This window comes from Hydractinia symbiolongicarpus, chromosome 5 (genome assembly GCF_029227915.1).
Source record: "Hydractinia symbiolongicarpus strain clone_291-10 chromosome 5, HSymV2.1, whole genome shotgun sequence".
In the NCBI taxonomy this organism is placed as follows: Eukaryota; Metazoa; Cnidaria; class Hydrozoa; order Anthoathecata; family Hydractiniidae; genus Hydractinia; species Hydractinia symbiolongicarpus.
This window is the reverse complement of record NC_079879.1, coordinates 11,288,529-11,307,444: the sequence shown is the minus strand read 5'-3', so window position 1 is coordinate 11,307,444 and position 18,916 is coordinate 11,288,529. Positions and strand designations below refer to the sequence as shown.

At 33.6% G+C, this 18,916-nt stretch overlaps 2 protein-coding genes across 4 annotated transcripts in view; both read left to right on the top strand.

The window, feature by feature from the left end:
• The window catches only part of LOC130644787 (U4/U6 small nuclear ribonucleoprotein Prp4-like), a 96,127-nt gene extending 90,400 nt beyond the window's left edge, over positions 1-5,727 (top strand). For both annotated transcript variants that reach the window (XM_057450520.1, XM_057450521.1), the window contains exons 2-3: positions 2,384-2,622; positions 4,269-5,727. In XM_057450520.1, the coding sequence (XP_057306503.1) occupies positions 2,384-2,622; positions 4,269-5,713 (1,684 nt within the window). In that variant the 3' untranslated portion in view covers positions 5,714-5,727. The remainder of the gene's footprint in view (positions 1-2,383; positions 2,623-4,268) is intronic.
• LOC130644791 (HIV Tat-specific factor 1 homolog) overlaps positions 1-14,941 on the top strand; it is a 100,697-nt gene extending 85,756 nt beyond the window's left edge. For both annotated transcript variants that reach the window (XM_057450525.1, XM_057450526.1), the window contains exons 2-11: positions 6,624-6,757; positions 7,465-7,649; positions 8,191-8,494; positions 8,599-8,672; positions 9,295-9,369; positions 9,982-10,067; positions 10,277-10,367; positions 10,918-11,007; positions 13,784-13,849; positions 14,688-14,941. In XM_057450525.1, the coding sequence (XP_057306508.1) occupies positions 6,670-6,757; positions 7,465-7,649; positions 8,191-8,494; positions 8,599-8,672; positions 9,295-9,369; positions 9,982-10,067; positions 10,277-10,367; positions 10,918-11,007; positions 13,784-13,849; positions 14,688-14,846 (1,218 nt within the window). In that variant the 5' untranslated portion in view covers positions 6,624-6,669 and the 3' untranslated portion in view covers positions 14,847-14,941. The remainder of the gene's footprint in view (positions 1-6,623; positions 6,758-7,464; positions 7,650-8,190; positions 8,495-8,598; positions 8,673-9,294; positions 9,370-9,981; positions 10,068-10,276; positions 10,368-10,917; positions 11,008-13,783; positions 13,850-14,687) is intronic.
• The last annotated feature ends 3,975 nt before the right edge of the window (positions 14,942-18,916 follow it).

The following is an 18,916-nucleotide window of genomic DNA, read 5'->3' as shown; positions in this document are numbered from 1 at the left end:
CGTACTAGCAATATTTTTATCGTAATTGGATGACAGTAACAACTCAAATTCTTGAATCTTTCCAACTTTTTCTGTCCAGTTTTACAACAAGAAGAGAAGAGTCTTAATGTCAACTTTCTCTGTAGACTTTCTTTATCACACTAGCTATACAAAAAAAAGTAACTCAAACACAAAGCAAAAATTACTAAAACGCCCCTAGGGGCTCAACGCACCGTATATAAAATGTTTGCATAATTAGCATAATAAATATGATAATGTTGAGACCCGTACACCTCCTTTGTCATCAGCCCCTGACTTGTCTGTAAAGCGCCTCTTATTTTTTCCTTTAATACATGCTTAAAGAGCTTAAAGAGAACCCTAACTAATGCAGCAGCATGAACTTGACAAACAAGTGAAGTCTATTATATATATATGTAATTTTCTATTATTTTGTAATTTTACATGTATTTTAATCATGTTATTTGTTTGATCATAAGTAAAATAATATATAACAATGAAAAAATTAGACTTGTGTAAGTTATTTTTGTGCGCGTCTTTTAAGTCTTTTTAAACATAATTAAGGCTATAGGTAAAAAGATTTGGATTGAATATGAAGCCCTGGCTTACCATTTGACTTTTAATGTCAGCAAATAAAAGTACGTAATCTGTAGGTTCTTTAACTAGCTCAATGACGATCATATCTGTCATTCTCCTGTTTTAACTTTAACGATACTCTGTTTTTATTTTTAACCTGATTGTGGAGTGCAACTCAGCTAGCTGCAACAACTGCTAGTTTAGAATGGTACTATGTTTTTTTTCTGTATCTACTTTGAACAGCTGCTTGGCCTGTGACAAAAGGCATTAAAAGGACTGTTTCAGATTCATAATGGGAAATTAAACTTCATCAAAAATATCCATCAAACTCCATCAAAAATATAACACTTGCACATCATACATTTTACACCAACTGCATTTCATCTGTATTTACACAGTATTTAGGTGTTCCTAAATTCTATCATTAAATTTTTTAATTTTAAAGAGGCATCGTGTTATTGGTAAATATAGCACTTGATTTCAGTTTTTTAAAACGCGATCTAAAAAAAGCATTTTTATTGCCACTCAAAAATATTCCATTTGCAATTTTATCATTTTCTTTTCGCAAAGTAATTCGCAAAAATGGCATTTCGATTCGCAAATTGCGAATTGCGAACTGCTAATTTGAACCTGGGGGTTAATAATTTGATAGTATGCAAATACGCATACATGCGTTTTGATAAAAACTTGTATACACATAAAAAAAGATTGAAAACGGCAAGGCAAACACTTTTGTTTTTGCATGGGATAAAAAAAGTAATTTATTATGGAACAGTACTAGGAATATAGGAACCACTACTGGGTGGACACCGGGAATTCCCTTCTGTTACGCTGATCGTCAAGATGTAAGTCTTCTTATTAAACTTTATTAAACATTATTATCTTTATTTCCTAAACTTATGATTCCGTATGGAAAATTCTAGTTACAAATTACTGCACTTAATCACAATGGCATATTTCTGTATTTTGTTGTATTTAGAGCAACTGAGGTTTTTAAACTCACATGAACCAAAACGCTATGATATAATCTATAAAATAATATGCTAAGTGCGTCTGTGTGTCTGTGACAGTCAAAGTGGATGTGTTCATTTTTCATTTGATATAGCCGAAAAATGCATTTTTTCTGACATTATGGTGCGACGTTAATAACACTAATATCCTATATTAAATTAATGAAGCTATTACAGTGCACCTAAAACTTTGAGGGCAAATAACTTGGAAACGAGGTGGTGACGTCAATGATTTTTCACCGCGTGGGTAACTAAGGACCACCTAGGACCAATTTGGGTAATTTTCCCAAAGCTGTGTCCCCAAATCCGTTTCGGAATGGACGTGTTGATGAAATCATCAGAAAACCTTGAAACCCTAATATCTCTGCAACCGTTTTTCAAAAGTACATTTTCTTAATCAGGGTATCAAGATCTATACAATGAAAGCAGCAGGTATATATTTTTTAGCTCTAATAGGGCATTGCTGATGTCAACAAAACTTTTAAACCCTTATACTCATTAACCGCTCTTCAAAAGCACATGATCATATACATTTCTTGATCAGCAGTTTAAGCTCTATATAATAGAGGCAGTGTGAAAACAAGGTTCTAATTTTTTTTTTTTTTGTGGATGGGTTGTTGATATCATCAAAAATTCAAATGACGCTTCTTTTTCATTCATTTTTATCCTTCCTCAGTGGATTTTTCCATGGACTTTATGGACTAGTAAGATATTAATAACATTAAAAAGGTTTAAGTCAATATACATGATTTATAATACAGAAGTTGTAGGTGTATTGCAATAAGTTCATTTTCATTTAGAAATAGATATAAAATGTCTTCCTCAGATGAAGAAGATGGACCTGTAGTCAAAAAACAGAGACTTTTTTATGGTAGTCTTGAAGATCAGGAGCGAGAACGGCTTGCGCGTGAAGAAAAGGAACGTCTTGCTGCAGAAGAACTACTGCGTGCACAAGGAAGTGAAACAAGCGAAAGTGATAGTGATGTGGATGAAGACGGGAATAAGAAAAAGAAGAAAAAAAAGAAGAAAAAGGAACAAGGTAAAGCTGCATGTAAAAAGGTTTTTCCTAAGCTTCTAGGAGTTTTTAAGTAATACAGTCATAAGATTGATCATAAAGAAATTAAGTATTTTTTTTCTTTATTTTAATTTCAATTTATTATCAATAAGTCTGTATGATTACTCTACATTATATAAAAACAACTTCAAGCATACTTAAGGGATCCTGAAACTGAAATTAAAGTATAAAGTATATCTTTAACATGTTTCAGAAGAACAAAAACATAATATTTCTTTTTACAAATTCACAAAGCAAATCAAACTTTAGACACTGTTTTTCTACATTTCTCACCTTTGTGCTTCTTATTAACCGAGGTCTGTTTTGACGCCTAAAAAAGGACTAGGCAATTTTCCAAAATCACAGTAAACGGTTTTGATGTCAGAAAATTTGTCATGCTTTTCTTTTCTCCAGAAAGTAGTTTTTTTAAAAGCTAAGGCAACTGATGTTGTAAAAGAAAGGCAACTGATGTTGTAAAAGAAAGGGATAAAATGAAGTATTACTTTTCACCTTTACAATAAACGAACTTCATAAAATGGTTGAATGGGTTAAAAGAGCAATTACCTATCAACCTTTTTAATTCAATTTATATAGCATCAACAAAAAGATGCTGACATAAAATGCCTTGTCTGCCAGAAATTTATCTTTTGTGTTGCAATCACATACTCCCATACAGCAGTTGAATTTGGAGAGAAAATAATAGCAAGACATACATAGCAAGACGTACGTATGGATTGTTTTTAAAAATTTCAATGTTGCAATAATAAATTTGATGTATTAAAAAGCTGTTGTTTGTTATCACTATAAAATGTGGTGAACAAAACATTTTTATATGAAAAACAAGAGCAAAACAATGGATCTTTGGAAGTATTAAATTACACTTCCTTGAAAAAGGCACTTAAAATGAAGTAAGAAATTTTAAAATGTTATAGTACTTTAAGTATTAATTTGAAAAACATTGAGTATAAAATAAAGAGTGCGTTTTCTGTAATATATCATAATATAGCTAATCAAAACAATCCTGACAATACAAAAAGTTTAGAAACATGGAGAAAACATTAAAGATCACTTTTTCCCTGTGTATGTTTATGTTGTGCATTTGAGCAAGATATAGTAGCCTATTATTTTCATGCTAGGTTTCACTTTGAAGCACAAAAGACACAATAGTGCCCTAATGTTGTTGAGTGTATCTATAGCCTTAGCAAAGCTTTAGGCATGTTGTGGATTTCTCTAAGAAAAAAAAAGTCAACCCTTCATGACTTGCCTCTATAAGACTTTTGGATTTGTTTGACCAAAGGCAAGCCAAGTAAAAGGTAGCAAACTCTTTTTAATTACCAGAAATAATTGATACTTTTTTATTAGGCGTGTGTATTAAGTCACTTCCACCACTTCCCCAAACACCTTAACCCAAGGTGAAAGCATGTTTTTATTTTCTGTTGTTTGGCTGCATGTAAAGATCAGGTCTTTGATTAGTCTGGTAAAAAGAGAGACATGTCAAAAAAATGGATTGATTTCTGAGATTTCGATACTATCTGTCCTATCTTATTAAAAATTTTGACAATATTATAAAAATGCAATCCTCCCATCCTTTTTTTTACATGTGGTTAAATAGGTCTGATATTTCTTTTCAGCTGAAGATGATGAATCTGATGAAGACTCTGCAATTAACAAGGCAATCAAAGCTGGAAACATTAATATCTCTCAAGGTGATACACTGGAAATGAATACAGATGCAACGGCAGAACGACAGCAAGAACTTATGGCAGAGTTTGAAAAGAGAAAAGCTAAGCGTTCAATAAATGTGTCCACTGATGATGGGATGGTTAAAGCTCGCTTAAGAGAATTAGGACATCCAATCTGTCTGTTTGGTGAAGGACCCGCTCAAAGAAGAGACCGTTTAAGAGATTTACTTTCAGTCTTTGAACAGTTTTTACCTGGCTTCTCATCTCAGATTGATGAAGACGTTAAAGAGGAGGAAGAAGATAAAGAATCTAGTGAAGTATGGTACCATGAAGGCCCCGCCTCCCTTAAAGTAGCTCGTTTATTTATTGCAGAATATTCGCTACCTAAAGCCAGAGATAGATTAGTTTGCATCAAAGCCAATGCTAAAAATGCAGAAGCTGAATTAGCTGTGAAGACACAAGAAATTCATCGCAAAGCTCGCTCGTTAGTCAATTTTTGCAGTCAGATTGGCGATAGCCGACCATTGTCCTATTGTCAATTTTCACCTGATGGAAAGCTTTTAGCTACAGCTTCGTGGAGTGGACTCTGTAAATTATGGTCTGTACCTGATGGAAACGAAGTTCGGATTTTAAAAGGTCACAATAGCAGAGTGGGAGGAGTAATTTTCCATCCAAGATCCACCATAGATTTAGAAACTTCTGTTACAAATTTAGTTTCGTGCTCAGCGGATGGAGTCATACAGCTATGGAACCTGGAGGATGATGTACCCCTGGGTAATATTGAGGGACACGATGAAAGAGTAACTAGTATTGCATACCATCCTTCCGGTAGGTTTCTTGGTACCACTTGTTTTGATAAATCATGGAGGTTGTGGGATTTGGAAGTGCAGACAGAAGTTCTACACCAAGAAGGTCATGCAGGAGAAGTTTACAAAATTTGTTTTCAAAATGATGGAGCCTTAGCTGCAACAGCAGGATTTGATGCCAGGGGGTTGGTATGGGATTTACGGACTGGTCGAAATATTATGGCATTAGAAGGACATTTAAAAAAAGTGCTAGCTATTGATTTTCATCAGAACGGTTATCAGATTGTCACTGGTAGCGAAGACCAAAAATGCATGGTTTGGGATCTGCGGAAACAAAAATGCGTATATACAATTCCAGCTCATAATAACCTCATCTCCCACGTTAAGTACTGCGAGAACTCCATAGTTACGGCGTCATTTGATGGCTTGGCTAAAGTATGGTCAAGTCCATCATGGGCACCGTTGAAGACTTTGTCAGGACACGAACAGAAGGTTACTTGTGTTGATGTATCTAATGACGGAAATTACATTGTTACTGCATCTTTTGATAGAACATTTAAATTATGGGGACCAGAGTTTTTAATATAAATGCAAATTGTGTTTTTTTTCAGATTTTGCGAATTGGAATCTTTTTTAAAAAGTTTTTGCCTAATTCGGGAAATTAATAAAAAATAGCTAAATAATAAATTTTTGGTCATTTCTAGTCATAAATCCATCATCTTTAACAAGCACACTTTATTTGAATTAGCTAAGTTTGATTTTCCTTTGAAAATTATTACTTTCCTCAGTTGTAGGTTAGCCTGAATTTAACCAATTCGGGAAAAGAAATTTTAACAAAATCTATAAAATAGAGATTTGCAAAAATTTCTGACAATAAAGTAGTATGTAGATTTATTCTTTCACACGCCTGTCAGTAAGCTGTTTTTCCTGGCCTCCACAAACTTTATCGATTTTCTTACCTTCTTTAGAAACTTATGCTCTATCCCTTCTGAATAACTCAGTTCATTCTAACTACTTTAATATGTTTTAATGCGCAATAATGAAATTTTAATCTCCTTTGAATTAAATTTTGCTTCCAATCTGGAACAAAATTCATCACCCCTGTTAGAGCATCTCAGACCATGTAAGGACCATCTCAGACCAAGTAAGGACCATCTCAGACCAAGTAAGGACTATCTCAGACCATGTAAGGATGTATCTTGTGGCCACTTTCTCAAACTTAACTAAATCTTCTTGACCTAGCATTTCGTCAGCTAGCTATAGTACAAATAATCTTACATGTAACAGGTTTATTAGAAAACCATTATTGTGACGTTTCGATGATATGTTCAAGCTTGGGTAGTACAATCCAAGTTTGGACTCTTGGATGGTATTGCTCAAGAGTATTGCTCATATTTAGACGATATGGTCTGCGTAAGATTTTTTCAAGTTAGGATAGTTCGAGTTTGGATTAATTATAATGAAAGTAATAGAAGGTGAACTATTTATTTATTTTAAGTTTTAGGTAAAAAAAAAAGATGTAAAATATATTTTGTTGACAAACGATGAGTGATGTAAGTGAACACGAAAGTGATAGTGATACTGAAAAGGAGTCATCATCATCAACAGCAAAGAAAGAAGATACTACAACAGGTATGACAATGCTTATCACTTGGATAAACTGGTTGCTTTAAAAGAGAATCCAGGATTAATGATGTCGAATTTTTATGCAGAGCTTAAGATATTTCTATTTGCCTTTTGTTAACAACAAATCTTGACATTTTATCATTAGTAGTTTTAAACCTGTCAACAGATACGTATTAGGTTTGTTAAATTGGTTAACGTAAACATAATATAATTCAGCGCTATCCTGGATTTTCTAATTCATAAGAAAAGCTAGCTATCTTTATCAAAAAAATAGCTAATTTTAATATAAACTCGTAATTGTAATTTCATAGAAATTGTTAAATTATAAGATTTCAAATCAACTTGATGAAATTACCAATTGGGTTTAACGGTCACAATTTTAAATTTCTGGATTACGCTCTGCCTGAAAAGTTGACATTATTAAATGTAATAGTGAAAACAATGTCGAAATTTGTTGATATAAAAAAGTATGAATATCAATATCTTAAAAGTCCTAATTTTTCGATGGTTTCTAGATTAATTGCCAACTGTGTGTGAGAGGTGTTAATCAATATATAAAAAACTAGTCGTTAACCCGTGGAGAAATCCACGGGGTCGCCCGTCCTTTATATATCTCATTTCGTGTTTCCGTAACAGGACGCAGCTTTCGCGGACAGACAGACAAAATACGGCTATTATTAAAGAGATAATTAAATTATCCCTTATTTAATTAGAATTATCAACAAATATTGTCGAAGAATTAAAAAAGCAAGCAGAAGGAGCACAGTCAACACAAGAGCAACCAGCATGGGAAAAATATATGCAACAGAATGAACAGACAGGACAGTACACCTACACTGATCCGAATGATGGTACGGTGTATGAATGGGATCCTGAGAAAAGAGGATGGATACCAAAGGTTTGTGAGATATGCATTTAATTTGGACTATCGACACGGGGAAGAGGGGCACCTTTTTGTGCCATTTTTTTCCTCTAAATGTTTTTTTTACTATATGGTAATTCCATAATTATATTTGTGTTATATTTTTATTGTCAATATAATTGTTATTAAAATTTTAATTATTTTTTTTTATCAAAAATTAAAGTAGGAAAAAACTATAAAGGCTTAAAAATTTAAACTTATGGTTTATAGTTTATGAACCTAGACAGTGAATTTTTCAAGATTTTTAATGGTTTGTCATGGTGCATCCTCTTAAACATTAGATATGGCCTCTTTCCTTCTATTACTGTGCCAACAGCACTCCACGGTACGCTGTGACCTGTACAACCAAGGATCTACTTTTGATAAACTTTTGGACCTAATATTTTTAGAGCGAATCCCCTTACCATTTTATAAATGGAATAAAAAAAAAAAACTAAAATATTCAACTAAATTTGTAATTAGGAGCAGTATTGATGATTCGCTCCTATTCGAAGCACATTTCGATCCATGCATTTAGATAGACGACGATTTCATTGCCATGTACCAAGCCAATTATGGCTTCAACGCGGCGGGCGAGCCTGACCCGAATGTGAACGTTCCAACCGCGCCTGCTGAAGAGGCATGTAAAGAGGAGAAAAAAAAGAAAGTAGAAGCAGACGATGAAAAGGGTAAGAAACGCAAACTGGAGGAACCGAAATGGTTTGATGCTGATCCGAAAAACGATAACAATGTTTACGTTGCTGGTCTCCCTCTTACAACAACAGAAGAAGAGTTTGTGGAGTTGATGTCGAAGTATGGAATCATAATGGCGGACGACCAAGGTAAGCCTTTGTTGTCAATCCAAACCTTGTATTATGTGGTGTGAAAGCTGTTGAATCGATTTTCATTTTATTTATTTTGTTTATTTGTTTCTTAATTTTTTAAGGCAAGTTAAAAGTAAAGATGTATAAATCTGCGGACGGTCAGTTTAAAGGTGATGCACGTTGTTGTTATCTCAAGGTATGTTGACTGTTTCTCCATGTCCCACTGTATGTAATACTTCTCTTGATCTCAGGTTTAAATACGTTGAAGCTAGTATGTTAAAAGGCGCCTCGAGAGTCGATAATTTCATAAACTTCCTTAGAAATTATGAGGATTCATTTTCAAACCTTTTTTTTTTTAATTTTCGCAACTTTTTGTTTATTCTAGCAATATTTGCAACTTAGAAAAAAAAATGATGCGGTAAGCAATTACAGAGAAACAGAGTGAATCGAAAAAGAACTTAAGATTTAAAACAAAATATTCCACTCAATATGTTCTCATTAAACATAACTTGAATAATGACAGTAATAAATGTTCTGTATAAGTTTTATAGGTCTTAACCATTCTCCACTATTTCCTCGTTCTGTTCGTCTTTGGCTTTAACAATATAATTGTTAGTGTTGCCTTCTATTCGGGTTAACAACTTTAATTACTTCCTTACCAACACCACGCTAAAATAAAAAATAGAGTTGCTGTTTTAAAAAAAACGTGTAGCTCACCCCCTTATAATTTTTGCTTCTTATTATAATTATAATATTGCGCTCAGCAAAAAAAAATCTAGCAAACGTTTTGTTATGTCTGAATTTTTAAATTTATTTAGCACGAATCTGTTGTACTGGCGTGTGAATTGTTAGATGAAAATGATTTCAATGGATCCAAATTAAGTGTTGAAAAGGTAATCTGAAAAATTTCAATAGATGGTGAACTTTCAAATTGACCTGAGTAATCTGTGCGTTCGTCATTAGAACTTTGAGGTCCAAAATGATTTTAAATCTTTTTTCTTTTTTTCATTTTGGCAATTAATAGAAAATTCTACCCAATTAAAAAAAACAACAACCAAGATTTGCAGAAATTTGGACTTCTAAAGCGGGCGATACACGATCCATTTCGTTGAAGTCGACAAATTTGCTCGTGTATCACCCTGGTTTACTGAACGTTTTGTATTTTAATTCAAAGAGTGTGATTGGTTGCAAATTTCCAATACAACTTTACAAAAACTATTGGTCGACTTTTCTGTCAAAAAAAAACTAATGTCAAATTTTCGAGATTCCGAATTCTCTACAAATTGGATTTCACAAATTCAATCAAAAAAAGTGATACACAATCAATTTTGTCGAATTCGACAAAATGCAATTGTGTATCGCCTGCTTCAGGTAATTTCTTTAAAAGGGATAAGGGATACTATAAAGAAGCTGTCAACGCAAAACGAACACAAAAGGTTTTGGAAAATTTTTTAATCAAAAAAGGTTTATCGTAGCGTTGTTGAAGCCTTTTTTTCTTTCTTCAGGCTGTATTTCAGTTAAAAGGTGAATTTAATCCAGCGTTGAAACCAAAAAAGAAGAAGAAGAAGAAGAAGAAGGGTGGACAGGAAAAGTAGTTTAACTTTTCTTATTTTTTTAAAAAAGATAACACGTGTCTTTATCTTATTTTTTTGCAAGCTAACATATTTTTTTTGTTTCGTTATAAAGTGGTTATTCCGTTCTGTTCTGTGGTCGAGGTTTTTTTACCTTTAAATCTGCGCTCTAATAGGTTGTCCTCATAACCAGGCTTTATATAGTGAGTAAGATATTATTTCTTTGCAGGTTGTTAGATTGGGTTGATCGTCCAGCTAAACGAAGTAAATTCGACCGTATTGTTATATTCAAAAATATGTTTGAGTGTAAAGAATTTGAGGTATGATTGTGAATTTCAATGAATAATTTATTAAAATAATTATTGCAAATCAGACGTTATTGCCCCGAAATCTTTTAAATGTTTTCGGAACTTTAGCTTTAGGGCTACGAAGCGATTTCATAAGCTCTATATCCCTGACATTTCAAAGAATAGCGTGTAATAAACGGACCACTTAAAAGGTCAAGGTGTAAGGAATTATACACACTTTAGAACCACATAGACGTCTAGATAACCTGTTTATAAATAATTAATTTTTTGTGATGATGTTGCTACTTTTTTGTTTTTATTTTCTAAAAAAAGGAAAGTTTTCCTTAAGTTTTCTTTTTTTGCTGTAAAATAAACTACGGTCTGTAAAATATATTGAATATCAGTAAATCGAAAGTTTGTTTTGACTAGGGAAGAAACACAAAAAGACCGCCATTAACTCGGCTTCCGTGTAAGTCACTAGAGTTAAAAACCAACAGCCGTTTCGTAGCCCCTTTAAGTAGATTTTTATTTAAACATGAAAAATTAAAATTGCTGCTTTATTGTAAAGTCTGTTCTTCTTTAGAAAGATCCTACTCTCATCAATGATTTGAAGGGCGATTTACGATCTGGCTGTGAGAAGTTTGGAGAAATCAAGAAAGTACTGGTGTTTGATGTAAGAAAAAATCATGGTTTTGCGTTAATTTTTAATAGAGAGCTTACGATACAAAGACTGGAACGGGAACGTAGACGTGACATCATTTTTTGCCATTCGCGTCTTCGTTTTCGTTCTCCGTGGAAGTTGACTTTCGAAAGTTGGCGCGAAAGCGAAAAAAAAAGTAACAACAACAAGAAAGCGAAAGTGAAATCATGCCAAAGCTAAAAGATGTCAGAAATAATATTTTACTTGCTCACGCATCAAATATGATTAATGCTGAAGAATTCTGTCTCTTATATGATTTAAACAAATCTAAAAAGCCAGAATTTCCATATACCTGTTATGGAAGATTTGACCTGGACACATTGGAAGAAGATGAATGTAAGGCAGAATTTCGATTTTAAAGGGGAGATGTTTACAAACTAGTGGACGTATTTCAGTTTCCTGAAGACTTTACTTTTTATAATGGCACTGTATATAAATCTGTTGAAGCACTGTGTATTTTTCTAAAACGCCTGGCTTATCCTTATCGATATTCAGACATGATTCACTTATTTGGCAGACCTGTTCCACAGCTCAGTATGATAAATAATCATGTATTAGGATTTATGTATGATCAATGGGGACACTTATTACAAAATTTATAGCAGAATTGGTTGTCTCCTATAGAGTTAGAGAAATGTTGTGATGCAATCCATAGAAATGGAGCACCTCTCAATAATTGCTGAGGATTTGTGGATGGAACAGTTCGACCTATTTCCAGACCAAGTCAACATCAACGTATTATGTATAATGGACATAAAAGAGTCCACTCCTTAAAGTTCCAGTCTGTGGTAACACAAGTGGCATGATTGCAAATCTGTTTGGCCCAGTTGAGGGAAGGCGCCATGACAGTGGGGTGCTTCAGAATCTGGACTTTTAACACAATTGAATCTATTTTCCTTTGACCGACCGTTTTAGAAATCCATTGTGCATTTATGGGGACCCAGCATAGCCATTAAGAATTCATTTGCAATGTGGTTTCAGAGGGGCTCACATAAATGCACAACAACAAATATGGAATAGCAGAATGAGCGAAGTTCGAGTTGCTGTTGAGTGGATTTTTGGAGAGCTGGTCACATATTACAAATTTATTGACTTCAAAAAAGACCTGAAGATAGGTCTCAGTCCAGTTGGAAAAAATGTATTTAATATGTGGGCTTTTACATAATGCACGGGGTTGTTTGTATGGTACAGAAACATCAAATTACTTTGACTGCAGTCCTCCCGTAATAGAAGATTATTTTGTATGAAAGAAAAAACAAACATTACATTAACATCGTAAGTATGGCTGTATTATACAGTCTTGTACATGTTATAAGCTGACAACCACAAGTTTTGTAATGTGAACATTTTGAACTGTCTTGAAAACCTATGAAAGTCTACATTTTAAGTATTACGATTGTGTTACTGTTTATCAAGCAATTTGCCTAACAAAGCTGACATTTGTTGTTGCTGTTGTTGCTGATTTTGAATAAATGCATTCATCATTTGTTGCTGTTGAGTAATCAGTTGTTGTGTTAAAGAATTCTGCTCCTTTTTAACGTTTAACTCTTGTTTTCGAATCTCCAAGTCCATTTTTGATTTTTCCTCTAGATACTGTAGTGTTTCATTTCCACTATTTCTCCTTTTTTTTGGTGTTTTATCAATTCTAGCACTGCTCTCTGCGAGTGTTTCCATGGAACGTTTTCGAATTTCTGTAGCCTTGTTCATATCATTTTGAGTTTTGTCTTTTTTCTCCTGTGATTCTTTTTTATGTGTTTCTTCAGCTTGATCAAAATGTTCAACAATTTCACGAAGAGCTGCATCTATCATGTTTCTTCAGGAGATATCGCACTTGCTCGTTCCTCCTCTCGTTCACGTTTTCGATATTTTTCAATAAGAAGTTTAAGTCTGGCTCGTAAAGATCTTGCTGTAACTTTAAATCGTATATGAGTTAAAGAATCCAAGGAATCACTTATTTTTTCATAAACATTTTTTCTTTCTCTGGAGCCTTGTTTAAAACTCCATGGCTCGAATAGCAATAACTGCCGAAGAAACGAAATATTATGCTCCTTAATGAACATCATATTTCCATGATTGGTAAAAATAAAATAAAACTAAGGTCAGTCTCCTTGAATGTCAAGCTTGTTTTTTTACCAACTAAAAAAAAAACTAGCTAGCTGTTCTGTACAGCCCCAGCTAGCTAGTCAACAAACAGATATACCATCATGACAACAATAAACTGAAACTCTGCTCTAAACTAAAAACTAAACTTTGAGAATGAACACCTTAATTGTTTGAGCATGTACAAAAGACACTGTACAAAAATAGACAGGAAAATAATCAGTACTTAGATATTCAGCCATTTTTGTTTTTTGTTGTACAGTATTTCGAAAAAAAATTTTTAAGCTAAAGCATAGAATAAAACCGTAAATTCTGGGAAAAAACTCTATGAGAATGTGAAGAAATTATTTTCAAATAAAATTCTTGGAAATTCAACACAAAAATAACCAAAACTGGAACTAATTGAGTGTGAAAAAACTTTCGTTTCCAGAGAACGTGAAATCTTACCTTTTTACGTCTTCGCCGAACTTCTTTGAAAAAGTTTGGTGATATCCCCTTGACATAAGCATGCGCAATACGAAATTTTCTGGTGTTTACGTCGCCGTTCGCGTTCCCGTCTTTGTATTGTAAGCTCTCTAATGATCGGCATTTTAGTTTTTGCTTAATCAAGTTGGCACTCATACTATCATCCTTTTATTTTTAATTGTAGCGAAATCCTGAAGGAGTGGCTTCGATTTTATTTCACGAACCTGAATTTGCTGACAAATGTATCGAGGTAAGCATGTTACGTGTTTAATATCACAAAAGGAAATATTTTATGAAAAAAGCAAAACTTTTGTTTTAATATGTTGTAAATTAGTGTCCGCACATCATAAGCCATAGGGCGTAGCTCTGTGTTAAGACCACACGAATGATCACGTGCTAGCTTTTATAATCATTCTGTGCCGTAGCGAGAGACAAGACGGGAGTTTGTAGTGGCCGTTTTGTACTATATATAATTAAGAAGAAATTTATGTTAAAACGTTTTATTTGTCGTGGCTATTTGCGATACCTGTAAAAAAAAGAAAAACATTTTGCTCAGTGCCTAATATTTTGTACCGACAAAATTTTTACCAATTTTTTGTCGACTAAGTTTTTTTGCCATTTTTGCTGTTTCCTTTATCCATGCATTAGAACCAAAATGCAACAAAACTAAAAGGATATGATCAGTTTCCATTTTTAAAATTTGTTAAAATCCCTTGCATGTACCGACAGTATTTCGTTAAAACTGACGTAAGTTTGTTATAACAGATCTTCCGCAATGTAGAATCCGATTCCTTGACCATTCTGGTATCTTAAGACACTCATCGACAGAATAAGTCTTCGCGAAAATTAATCAACTTAAATAAGTTGATTAATTTTCGCGATGAATTACTTTCTCAAATTTATATATTGGCTTTAAACTGAAATTGCTCATATCACCGAGGTTGACCATTATTTTTATCCACTATAAAAAGTTGTGAGAAAAAACACGAAAAATCCTTTTTTTATTCAAAAGTTTCGCCAAGTTAATTTTAGCGGAAATGTGATATAAAATTCGCGAAAATTAATCAATAGCAGTTATTTCTTTATAGGCGATGAATGGAAGATTTTATGCTGGTAGAACGATAAGCGCTGAAACGTACGACGGTGTAACGAATTATCAAGTCGAAGAAACAGAGGAAGAGTTTGAGAAACGCGTAAGCGAGTGGGAACGATTTATCGCAGAAGACGAAGAAAAAACGACGGAGTAGAGTTTCCTTACGTGTGCTTTCGTGTTCTATCTTCAGATGTGATTCATGCTATTTTATTCCTGTTTGCGCATAAATTTTTAACAACATTTTTTTCACGCGTTCGTGTTTTTATTGATGATCTTGGTGTAATTTTGAAAGTGAAATAGTCAAATACATTTCCATTTTAAGGTTGGATTTATAACTGCACAAACTCGGAAGTTGAAATCTTCTTGTACTATTGTCGACGAAAGTCTGAAAGATAAGAGCAGTAGAAATTTACTGTTGATAAAAATCCACCCATGTTGATACGTGTTGTTTCACCATATTCAGTTTAGACAAAACTTTCGAATTTCTTGCAAATGTAATATGCTTAAACATGGGAAAAACTCACTAAAAAATGTTCTCTGGGCGGTGTCATATAAAATATGAGGTAAAATTCATCCATCAAAACTAGCTAATATACCTAGCATGTCTTGCCAATAAAAACTGTAAGTAAAATCTTAGGACTTTAACGGGAAAAACATATTTTTTTATAACCAACAACAACAGGCTCAAATCCTTTAAAAAACAAAGTAACTGCAATAATTTTGTAGTTTCCTTGTTTCAAAAGCTAGTTTTTACGACAACGTGAATACGGTAGAAGTTTAGTTTGCATTGGCGCACCAGCCTAAGGTCTATTCTATTGAACTTACAAATTTTGCATTGAGTTCCGCTCGTAACAGCCTATAAAAGCAATAATAGCAGTGCCAAATATTTAAATTTAAATTAAATCAATCACTAAAACATAAGATAATGATGCATCTTTTGTCATTTTCAATGTTAAAAACGACCCCAGATATGAATTTCGGACTTCCAACAGCTTTCGCTATTTATAATATACTTTTTATGATCCAAATAATCAATTAAATTTTTTAACAAATTGTGTCTTAATGCGTAGATCGTAATGCAGAGTCAAGCTTACGCAGCCCATTGTTCACTGGATGCAGGATCCATGAATAGTGTTGTTACAAAACTAACTCAGAAGGAGGCCGCTTCCCCGCATCCGATTATAGACCGATATCTGTATTACCTATGGTATATGAACGAGTCATTCTGCTTCAACTATGTCAATTTATCGACAATATGTTAATAATATACCGATACGTTATCCGGCTTTCGACGTGGCCAATCTACCACAACACACTCAAATTAAGAGATAATATTAAATGAATCATGAGTAAAAGTAAAGTTACGGTAGCCATCTTAATTGACTTTTCGAAGGCATTCGATACAATAGATCAATTTTGCTGCGAAAACTGTCAAGCATGAATGTATCCAAGCACAACTTAGAAATCTTTCTAACTTATTCAACTGAGCGTAATTAATTCGTTCAAGTTAACGACCGAACTTCAGAAATGAGGTTGGTTAACGCGCTGTTTCCGACGTTCTGCGATAAGTCGGGAACGAAGTTTCTTTTCGGATTCTGCATTACAATGTAACCCGATTTTTCGGGTTATGCGCATGCGCATGAGAATAGTATAAATGCACGTGTTGTATCCTCGGCCAAGCCTCGGTCTTTGGTCGCGTGGAAAGCATCGCAAACTTTAACTGTCATTAATATTAATTGATGCAATTTTCGTTTTATGTACCTCACCGGCGCAAATAATCAAGAAAATGTCGGCGTGAAGAAGAACAGACGGACATCGACAACTGTAGAGTGACCAGCTTCACGGTTTTCTTTCTTGGAAAATACGCACAAAAGATGCAATCCACATTTGGCCGTGGATACCGAGAAAGTTTTTAATCCAGTTGCTGGTCACAAGTAGGTCGATGTCAAGTGGAAAGATCTGTGATGAATATGAAATATGTTTTATAAAATATGTCATGCGATGTACCACTCTACCAATACCTTAACCAATATAACAAGTTACTCCAATACTGTTGTTTTTTCTGTTCTAATTTATTGTTAGGAAGATGTAAAAAGAATATGAGATTCCGCAGGGTAGCATATTAGGCCCTGTGTTGTTTAATTTATATGTGCAAGATATCAAAGTATACAGAAAACCTTATATTTAGTGATAGTAAAACTAAATGCATGCTTTCCGCATAGCCGCAAAATAATAACTTCTGTTAGGACTAAGATTGGAACCTTACCTATACACGATAACTCCATTACATGATGACAAATCATATTGCATTTTTGATTTGTAATAAACTGGATTTCCGAAACTGTTACTCGAAACTCAGATATTCTGGAGATCTGTAGAATTTTTATAATACAAAATAGGTAAATCCTGAAGCAGATACTTCAAGCAGCAACCTATTGTCTTGATTTTTTTATTGGCACGAACTATCCAGTAAAATCTTAAAAAACCTTTTCGTTGTAAAACTAAGTAATTATATCCTACTCAGACTAGAACTTTCGGACGAATTTTAAGGCTCAGGGGTTGACATGAGCAAAAGTTTATAGCAGTCGTTGTGTGTATATTTCGCAATGCATAGTAGAAGTTTTTAGAGAGAGGGTAAAATTCGGGGTTGAAACCCTTCGAAACGAAGTTGATATATATAATAAATCTGAAAAAAAATTAGGCAAATGCCATTTTGCAAAATAAAATTTACAGATGACTTTTCATGCAAAGTTCAAATTTTCTATTCCCAGGCTTTTAACTTTGCTTTCTGCGAGGATATTAAACTGAGAATATCCTCTAGTGTTAACCATATTAAATACTTCGGTTTAAGTGAGGCAACACATTGATTGCCTCGTTTATTCCAGCCGTACAATCTTTTAAGGTTTTATGCCGATTATTACGATTTTTTGATTGACATACTCCGGGCGAGACTCTAATTCAAATAAACCAATAAACATCGAGTTAGGATCGACCAATGAGCCCAAACCCATCGTGACCACCACATTTTATTCTTTTAAACATTTGGGGATAAACCTTGCCCCCAGCACTGTGTAGTTATGACAATCTCTTCTCATTTTTCGTAGGTCAAAAATTGCAATTTTTCGTCTACCGGTGTATTCCAAAATCCAGAATGTTGACGGCCTGCAAGTGAGTTTAAACTCATAACTAATAAAAAAAATCGTACTTTTACCCTCTCCAGGGCGTAGAAGAGACCTGGGGACGAGGTTGAGAGATGCAGTATAATTTTCCGGAAATTGAAATAGCCAAGGTGAAACAGATTTAAACTTAAAATTAGCGAATTAAAAAAAGAATTTTCATTTATACTTCGGAAGTATGTAGATTCTACTTGGTATAAGTAACAACAACGGTTCTTTTTTCCCACAAAATATTCAGAATGAAATATTGCACAACTCAAAATGTTTGAGTCAACAAAAATAGCCTTCAGCATAAAAAATATTCTTCGCATGGATGAACACAGCGTGCTCAGTCGAAATATAGCGCCTTTGCATTATAAAAGTGTGAAAAGTAACATTTTTGTAGTATTTCCCGCCAGAATGCTCGTTAAGCTGGTTCAAAAACCGCGATACATTTGCAAATGACAACAATCAATTTCCGCAGTGTAAAACTAAAATTAAAACTAAAAGGTCAACAAGTTTTGAATAAATCAGAAAATTATGAGCCAGATCTAAATTTTGCGTTTTTATAGGCTAGTTAACCCTTTCACGTTGTCCTACGTGTCAAACATACGTTAAATGCTGGCAGACATGTACTCTTTTCCCCGTCTTCATCAAGATGAATTTTCTCGCCTGTATCACTCCGAATTCGATTTTAGTAACACATTGGACACTAGGATTTTTGCCTTTAAATTCATTTTAATTTTGTTTTTGAACATATCAGTTTCTATTTAGAATTTATTTTTTTAATTTCTCTTTATTTGTACGTTGAGAAAACGTCCATAAAATCTTTTATTTCAAAAATATTTGACCTCAGTCAATTTTTCGCTTTTTCGACAGATTCTAATATGTTCTTTATGTGGTCACGTGATTTGTTTATATTTAGGAAAAAAAATATTAAATTTCAATTTCCCGCCTTTAACTATTCTGATTTCATTATGCTGGGTCTCCTGGCTGGCATTTTTATTTAGCGAAACTGCAAGCAACAAATGTAAAAACTTTCTGTTACACCCCTTCTTTTTTTCTAATT